At 38.2% G+C, this 9,019-nt stretch overlaps 1 protein-coding gene across 2 annotated transcripts; it reads left to right on the forward strand.

The window, feature by feature from the left end:
• Positions 1–960: 960 nt before the first annotated feature.
• On the forward strand, positions 961–8,890 carry LOC137948071 (uncharacterized). Of its 2 annotated transcripts, XM_068794002.1 has the most exons (19): positions 961–1,508; positions 2,004–2,062; positions 2,152–2,283; positions 2,426–2,566; positions 3,369–3,425; positions 3,674–3,768; positions 4,059–4,191; positions 4,409–4,576; positions 4,833–5,026; positions 5,261–5,327; positions 5,866–5,999; positions 6,194–6,260; positions 6,560–6,622; positions 6,705–6,919; positions 7,025–7,154; positions 7,325–7,417; positions 7,646–7,831; positions 7,942–8,208; positions 8,672–8,890. In XM_068794002.1, exons 1-19 carry the CDS (start codon positions 1,112–1,114, stop codon positions 8,762–8,764), a joined length of 2,691 nt encoding a protein of 896 aa, XP_068650103.1. In that variant the 5' UTR covers positions 961–1,111; the 3' UTR covers positions 8,765–8,890. The 2 variants fall into 2 exon arrangements, with proteins under 2 accessions (XP_068650103.1, XP_068650104.1); XM_068794003.1 differs by lacking the exon at positions 8,672–8,890 and having other exon boundaries at positions 7,942–8,647.
• Positions 8,891–9,019: the final 129 nt, after the last annotated feature.

A 9,019-nucleotide genomic window follows, 5' to 3' on the forward strand; every position in this document is an offset into this window, starting at 1 on the left:
ATTGAAGTGGTTCTTGAACGCCAGAAAGAGGTTAGGTTTCTCCCCCTCATTACTCATCCTCCAATCTTGGTGCTTCATCCTCCAATGCTGAAGACAATCGACATTGTCAGAATGGTTACAAAAATCACTCCTCGGAGCTCGATAGCTCGGACATCGAAAGAGGTAAGGGTTCTTCTCCTTGTTGCTCATCCTGCAATCTCGGTGCTTCATCCTCCGATGTTGAAGACAATTATCGTCATCGGAATGATTACAGAGTGTATGAACAATTTTATGACGATTGTAACCCTTACCATTCCAATGATTGTCAATAGACTCTATTACCTTGTCTCCGCAAGAGGTAAGCGTTCTTCTAATCGTTACTCTCCCGTCTAAAACTATGATGATAGATTCTCAAGCCCCAGAAGAAACCCTAGGTTCGAAACATGACGCCGAGACTAGGGAGGTGTTTTAGATTCGCCAAGACTGAAGAGGCGTTTCAGATTCAGAATGGCGACGAATGTCGTTCGTTTAGTTCCTTGCGAACACCCGCTATCCTAGAGACTCACATTTCATCTAGTTTGGAAAAGCATTCGGAATGGCGTCGAATGTCGTCCTTTTAGTGCCTGTATTGGCATATTTCAGTGATGTTGGTTTTAAATGAATCGGCTCGCTAACCGAACCGTCGTTGGTTCGAGTTCGGTTCATTTACTTAAACAATTATAAACCAGATCTCAAATTCGATTCGAGATGGGTTTATTCGAATCGAACCGATCAAAGTCCGAGCTATTCACTATCTGACTCTGTTCGATACTACCCCTAGGCTAACCCTCTTGAGACGATGCTTACGGTCGATGGGCCTCTGGCCCGATTGGTGTAAAAACAAGTGGAATGAGAAAAAATCAACGATCCAACTGACATGAAGCAACTGCCATCACACAATTCTTGTCGGTTTCCCGCTTCCATTTACCGGTTCTCCCTCTCCACCCACCCACACGCTTCCCGCCGTTTCACCACCCGACGCCGTTCCCTACCTCCACGTACCGGTGACACTCTCTTACACCCTGCCCCTATATAATTCGTCGTCTTCCTCCTCCGCCTCCCGCCTTCCATTGATCCGCTCAACGGACAAACCATGCCCCCCTGCTCCGACTTAGGGCATAAGAATTCCGCTCTCTTTTCCCCGGGAAGCTGCAAATTCGCCACCAGACATCGATCATGCGTTGGCTTTTTGGACAGTTTGGTTGCGTTTCCGTGCAATCCTCGTCGGATTCCCCGCAGCGTCGTTCGGTTTAGATGCGTGTTCGATCAGGTTGGTCCAAGGCTGGCGGTCTCCGCGTCGCTTAATTCCGTTGTTACGTCGGGGAATGTCATTGCCGCAGCGGCCGCCGCGGCTAATGCTGCCGGCACTGCTCACTCTGCTGTTACGTCAGCGATTGCTCACGTGGCGGTCACTGCGGTTGCTATTGCCTCCGGAGCGTGTCTTTCTACTAAGGTTGATTTTCTGTGGCCGAGAGTGGAGGAGCAACCTGGTACGTTATTGAATTTGATTCTATCAATTTCTTTTTGCCTTTGATGGTAACCGATGGTCAAACTTAACATTTCGGCATTTTTTTTTTTTGTCGTCGAGTGACACTCCAATCTACTACTTAAAAGTTATTTCTACTAATGAGTGTCAGCGTTTAATGACTAGTTTTTATTCTTTACCTGATTCGGTGGACTATTGCCGTCAGTGCAGTTAATAGTCTTCGATCTAAAACCGAGCTATTAGGAATATTTCCTTACATGTCAAACATTTCTCTTGTAATCTTGTCTTCTAGAGAAACTGATTGATTAATTTGAAATGTTGAGTGACGCTGTGTCACCTCTTGCCACAAGACGTTTAGTTTATCTGCAGGATTCTGTCTTGAATGGAGTACTGTCTCTGCAGAGATTAGTCTTTAATTTAAAAATCGAGCTATTTGGATGGTTTCTTACACGTCAAACGTTTCTTTCATCTCTAACTAAGAGTGGTGATTCTGCTACAGACTCTCTGATATTGGACGGGGTAGATGTAACTGGATATTTGGTGTTTAACGAGCCAAAGGTTTACAGCTCTTCATTGGCGATGTTATTGAGAAGTAAGTTACTTAATGAATCTATTCAAAGCTAAAGCTTCAGAGTTTGTGAAGGCAGGTGCAGAAGGCTATTGAATTTGCAAGAAAAGCTCATTATGGCCAGTTGAGGAAAACAGGGGATCCTTACCTGACTCATTGTATCCACACTGGAAGGATCCTAGCAGCTTTGGTTCCATCCAGTGGAGAGCGGGTATGTCTTTCTTCTTTATACACTAGAAGGGAAGATGCTTGCTTTAGACATCAACATGTCACTCTCTTGATAAACTTCAGTATATGCAATTGAAAAGCTTATTGCTTCTCTGTTTGCTTAGCTAACAAAAAATATGCTACAGGCCATAGATACAGTTGTAGCTGGGATTCTACATGATGTGATTGATGACACATGTGAAACTCTACGCAGTATAGAAGAAGAATTTGGTGATGATGTCACCAAGTTAGTTGCTGGTGTTTCAAGACTTAGTAACATAAATCAGGTTGGTTATTTCCATGATTCATCAATCTCTCCGGTCTGCATAATTCTCAAATTTGTTTGCTCTTAGCATCCCTATTATCTCTATTCTCTAGTTTCCTTAGGTAAAATTGGTTCTTTTGTGTTCTCATGCTCTGTCTGCTTGTGCTTTTGACTTATGATCCTCAATGGAGAACATATTTCCATAAAAGCTGCTTCCTGCCTTGTATACTCTTAAGATAATCCAAACCAGTGATCAAATGGTGAAGCAGCAAAGCATGGCCATACTCCAAAATTTTGAGTTTAAAAAAAGTACTATAACTAAATTGGATCACCTGCAAGCCAAATCTAGGTACTTTTATATGTCTATTCTAGAAAGTAACTATTTGCCATGTGGATAGTCATAATGTTATCTGCTACTAAAAAAACTCGCTCTCAGTTTATTTGTTAGGTAATAAGTAAAAATCTGGTTGGCTTCTAGAAGAACTGATAAGTTAATGAGAGTACAGTAAATAATATTGTCAACTATGTTAGCTTTAAGTTTATGTTATTCCTAAAGAAAAGATCATATGATTTAGTATGCAATTTCCTGTCCCATGTTAATGCCATACAATTTCTGGTTATTTTTGAGTCAGGTTTCAGTTTATCCATATATAGCTTATAATATGTTCAAAAAGAAGTCTAATATGCAAGTACAATCAAAATTTCTTTTTAATCTCATTTGAATTTTTACTTAAGTTATGTGCTCATGCCATTTTAGTTGTTTTTCTATGTTTTGTATGGAGTGTTGCTGCTACTAAATATCCGTCCATTCTTGTTTTTTTCAGCTTTTACGGAGACATCGCAGGACAAATGTGAAACAGAGTTCTCTTGGTCCTGAAGAGGTATACATTTCACAATCAGGGCTAAAAACTTGTAAGTTTTTATATTGATAAGCTTTTTACTGAAGCCATCCAAGAAGAGCACAAATAAATGTGTTTAGTACATTGGATTATTCTTTCCACCTTTTCTATGAAAGAAAGAGTATTGGTGCTATCTAATTCTTGATGACTTTATTCCACTCTGAAATAACAATTGATTTCAAGTCAGATTTCTTAAAATATCTTAAGATTTTCTCTTGATTGGTCTCTAGGCAGATAACTTAAGAGTGATGCTGCTGGGCATGGTTGATGATCCTCGAGTTGTGTTGATCAAGCTTGCTGATCGATTACATAACATGAGAACCATGTACTTCGACTTCTTTCTGTGTTATTTCATAGTCTTTGTTGCTGAACTGCACTTAAATTCAGGCTTTATATTGGATTCAATTCTGATGATTGGAGTATATTGGGGTTACGTTTGTGCATGGACAAAAAAAAAAATCTAAAAAAAAGATGGCTTTTCTGTTTCACCTTTTCAGTTATATTTATTATGAATTTGTTGAAGTCTAGTTTGAAAAGAATAGTCATCAAGACCAAAATTTTAGCTCTTCGATTCCATCATGAGATTAACCTTGTTGGACGATCTTCTCTTAACAGTTATGCTCTACCATCTGCCAAGGCACAAGCTGTGGCACAGGAGACTCTAGCTGTATGGTGTTCATTAGCTTCTAGATTGGGTGTCTGGGCTTTGAAAGCTGAACTAGAAGATCTTTGCTTTGCAGTTCTTCAGGTCATTATCTCCACAAAATTTCCTCTTGTTGTTTATTGCATAAGAGATAGACAACCTAGGCTATGTATGGTAGAACACTCCAAATTGGAAAGAGAATTGAATTTTTTAATGTGATAGCTTTCTGCTACTATTTTTCCTTTTTTTTTTTTTTTTTGTTGTTCAGTTTAAGACCAAATTATTTGTAGACTTTAAATGAATCACCGCATTTTATACACAGCCCCATACTTTTAGAAGAATCCGGGCTGAGCTTGCTTTAATGTGGAATCCAAGCAAGAAAGTCCGAAATTTGAGAAGAATATCTGCTAAAGCCGGATTGCTTGTACCCTTCAAGGAGAGTAATGTTGCTCTGAACATGCAGCCTGATGAAGACAGGACAACCATGAAGGTGAGTTTGTTTACTGGAGGAGCTTATCTCAGTAGTCTCTGGCCATGGTTCATTCACTGAATAATACTTTGTTAAGGAGGCACAAGAAATGCCATTTTGCTAGGATTGCAAGAATCTTCTTGACTTTATTTTAGTTTTTTTTTTTTTTAATGAATGTTAACTTCTCTTTTTCTTAACAATATTGGATCCGATTTATGCTTTGTTTGTTTTGTGAGATATTGAAACTCCATTTCTTGGTGTTGCTTTTTATCTACAGGATCTTTTGCAAGCTGTAGTTCCCTTTGATCTGTTGTTAGATCGAAAAAAGAGAACCAACTATCTTAGTAATCTCAGGACACGCTCCAAGGTTCCCAGTGCCAAACCAAAGGTTGTAAATGATGCTGGGATTGCTTTGGCATCTCTTGCAGCTTGTGAGGAAGCCCTTGAACGCGAGTTATTTATATCTACTTCGTATGTTTCTTATCATATTTTGAGGAAGCCTTGTTGAATACTTTTGTATATTTGTTTTCTTCACTGTTTTAGCATTTTTTTTTTTATGTACATGTTGCTCATCTTTGAGCCCTCCTATTGAATTCCTCAAATAAAAGAAACATATCTATATATATATATATATATTGAAAGCAATGAGAAACTATAATTTAATTAGAATTGATTGCTATTCTTTTTCCCCCCTTTCTTCTGCAGGTATATTCCAGGAATGGAAGTTACGTTGTCTAGCCGCCTGAAAAGCCTGTACAGTATCTATAGTAAGGTATAATGCAGAACTTGGCAGCATTGACTGATTCACCATTTCATGCTCAGTCTCTTTGGATCATCATGTTCCTCTTTTCCTGATCATGTGATTCTTTTCAATGTAACTGATTAGCATAGACTAGGTCACAAGTTCTGGTCCCTGTGCCCCCTCCCTTTTGTAAACATGTCCTTATGTGGAGAATGTCAAGATTCTTAATAGAGGTATTGCATTTGGAAATTGATTGTTATTAATTTAGCTCCAAATGCAAAATAGTTGATATGGGGAGGCAATTTACTAAATGAAGGTCTAACGGCTTATATGTTGATTTATAAATAAGAATTGAGACTGCAATTCACCTGTCATGGACATGTAATAGAAGGTTGTAATTCTTTAGAGTTTATATTTTAATAAAAATTCTTTAGATTGTCTATCTTCATTGAGTCAAAACTATGGAATTGAGTTGGCTATCAGAATATATTTTTCAATTTGTTTTGAAGCATAATCTGACAAAAACTGTGGCAACCTTCTGGGTATTTCTGCCTCTTTACCTGAATAGATGAAACGAAAAGATGTTGGCATCTGGCAAATTTATGATGCCCGTGCATTGAGGGTGGTTGTGGGAGATAAAAATGGAGCTTTACATGGGGATGCTGTTAAATGTTGTTACAATCTTCTGGACATTATACACAGGTGAACAGAGATTCTTCATATACTTCTCGTGAATTCGACTTCTTTGCTCTCATTTTTGTAAATTATATTTTTTACTGATTTAGAAGTTCTTATTGACTGAAGCTTTTCTGCTTATATGTTTTATTTTTCTCCATAAAGAACTCTATTTAAACAAAAAAGTGTGTTTGGCAGCTGAAATCCCTTTGCACATGCAGGCTTTGGACCCCGATTGATGGAGAATTTGATGATTATATTGTCAATCCCAAGCCTAGTGGCTATCAGGTGAATAGTTTTTTTTTCTGATTTTTTTTATTTCATGTATTTTAGTTGAAGGGATTCTCTAGGCAGTTTGATCCTCAAAAATGTTGACTGCTTTTAGTTATTTCTGCTTTGTAAGTATGGAAACGTCTTGAATCTTATTAGATGTTATGATGTCTTCTGAAAATTCGATTTTTGACCCCTATTTAGTATTTTGGACAAAGCAGCTCTCATGGTGTTTTTCCTATCAGGGTTTGTTGGCAGAAAATGGTTTTTAGCATCATAATTACAAATTGTTGTGACCTTCTTTTCTCTTTTTCTAGTCCCTTCATACTGCTGTCCAAGGTCCTGATAGTTCACCCTTGGAGGTCCAAATAAGAACTCAGGTATCTAATGATTTCTTCTGACTGAAATGAGATCAATAAGTATTTCTTTGTTTATATTCTCAGTGATTCTTGCATAATGTAGCGAATGCATGAGCATGCTGAATTTGGCCTAGCTGCACATTGGCTTTATAAGGAAACAGAGAATAAGGTGCAATATCCAAGCATAAGTGATTCGAAAGAATTTGAGAATGAAACTCCTGTTGAGGATGATGAACTTCAGAAGCATAGTTCATTAAAAGTGGGACATCCGGTACTTAGAGTGGATGGAAGTCATTTACTGGCAGCTGTCATAGTCAGGTTCTGCTTCATTTAACATTAGAAGATTGTTCATCTGCTCGTTAATGTTTAGGCTGAAGTGCAAGATTCCACTTTCTTGTGTATATCTTGTTTTCAAATTTTCAGAGTAGATAAGGGTGGAAGAGAGCTACTTGTGGCTGTGAGCTTTGGACTTGGAGAATCTGAAGCTGTCCCGGACAGGAAATCTTCCTCCCAAATAAAACGTTGGGAAGCATATGCTAGGCTCTACAAAAAGGTTAAGCTTCTAAATTCGAAAGATTCCTTCACAAATTAGCAAGGAAGTTTGTTTCAGTTTGTTTGAATGGCTTACAAATCGGTAGTATATTTGATACTTCACTTTATCCAATAAAATAATTAATGTGAGGACTTTTTATTGTTTTCCTGACTGTGGAATTGGAGTTTCAGGTTTCTGATCAGTGGTGGTTTGCACCTGGGCATGGAGATTGGTGTACTTGTCTAGAAAAGTACACACTTTGTCGTGATGGGATGTTTCATAAGGTACAAATGCAAAGATATTTAGAAGTGTTAATTAATGAGAAATTTTTGTTTAGAGAGTTCTATTTTATTATGGTTACCCTTATCTAGATCTTTTTGTGCTTCTATACCATTTGAACACGTTGAATGTCACGGCAATCAGACTTCTATCTTCGGAAAAGTCCATCGTCATTAGAAAGCTAATACAATCAGAATTATGTTTAAGTAATTTAATCTGTTTGCCTCCTGAAGCAAGACCAATTTGAGCGCCTTCTGCCCACTTTTATCCAAATCATAGATCTGACAGAGCAAGAGGAGGCTCAATATTGGGAGGTTGTATCTGCTGTTTTTGAGGGTAAAGAGGTTACTTCATTTCCATCAGATTCTCACACTGTCTGTCATCGAGCTACTCCTTTGGAAGCTAGCATAAATAACAAGGTCAGTGTCAGTACTCGTGCAACTCTATTTCGACCTAGAGCCCTTTTAGACCTTTGGAGTAATATTTTTCTTGGAACTTGTGTTTTTTGACAAACGACTTCATTTGATAGGTGCGTCTCCTGAGGACAATGCTTCAGTGGGAGGAGGAAGTAGTATCTAGAGAAAGAAACCGAGGTGGACATATATATGGCAGGCACTCTGTGGTCTTAGGTGAAGTTGTGATCATATGCTGGCCTCATGGTGATATAATGAGGATGAGATCTGGCAGCACTGCAGCAGATGCGGCAAGGAGAGCAGGATTGGAGGGGAAGCTGGTTTTGGTCAACGGTCTGCTGACTTTGCCTAACACGGTTCTCAAAGATGGAGATATAGTGGAGGTGAGATCATAGTAGCAACAGGAATAATTCTTCTATTGTTGTTTGTTGTCCATAAAAATTTCGAGGAGATTCCAAGTGATTTTACAGGAATTAATTGCATCAACTTCATGTACAGCATTCAGGATAGGAATAAATTTCTGGCCCATGAAAAAACAAGAAGCATAAAACATACCCCAAAACCTCTTCCCATGAGCTTACAAACATATCTACACACCCATTTCTCTGTACATCTTTCTCTATTCCACAGCATGAGAGAACTATCTGCTGCCTCAAAAGTTTGTAATCTGAAGGCTGTGTAAAAGCACAGCCGGGTAGCTTTTTGGTGGAATATAGGATAACGAAGAAAATGTCAGTTTTATTATTCAATCGTTGAACATATAATGTAAATTCAGCTGTATGTAACTTGACAGTTTTTATATAAAATTGTAATTTGATGTTTTCGCTGAATCTTTCACTATTTTAGGCTTTTTATTTGGTATTTGAGAGTCCACAAGTTTTGCGGTCCATCTCGTTGAGAAGAGATAAAGATGACACAGTATGTGGTTTCCATCTCTGATGTATGTATGTATGTCATAAATGTCTGAGCTGAAAATATTTGATATGTATGTAATGAATGTGTGGACCGAAAGGATGAGATATGTGCTGTAATAAATGTAAACAATTGCTTCATTTTTGCATTGAATTCAGAGGTATTGAAATGAAATTGGTAGGTGGAGGAAAAGAAAGCAAAAGTAATTCCTATACTCAGTTGCTACTGGTTAGCGAGCATACAACGAAGGATGTGGGAGAGCAAAAGAAACCCCACTGTGCT

The sequence above is a fragment of the Aristolochia californica genome, unplaced genomic scaffold (assembly GCF_029961685.1).
Source record: "Aristolochia californica isolate CCGP_79_NKW_82.1479 unplaced genomic scaffold, dmAriCali1.0.hap1 SCAF_13, whole genome shotgun sequence".
Lineage (NCBI taxonomy): Eukaryota > Viridiplantae > Streptophyta > Magnoliopsida > Piperales > Aristolochiaceae > Aristolochia > Aristolochia californica.

Coding starts and splice junctions, on each gene's coding strand:
- LOC137948071 (XM_068794002.1), top strand. CDS start 1,112: ATGCCCCCCTGCTCCGACTTAGGGCATAAGAATTCCGCTCTCTTTTCC. Junction 3,769..4,058: donor TTACATAACATGAGAACCAT/GTACTTCGACTT, acceptor TTCTCTTAACAG/TTATGCTCTACCATCTGCCA. Junction 8,209..8,671: donor AAGATGGAGATATAGTGGAG/GTGAGATCATAG, acceptor TCACTATTTTAG/GCTTTTTATTTGGTATTTGA.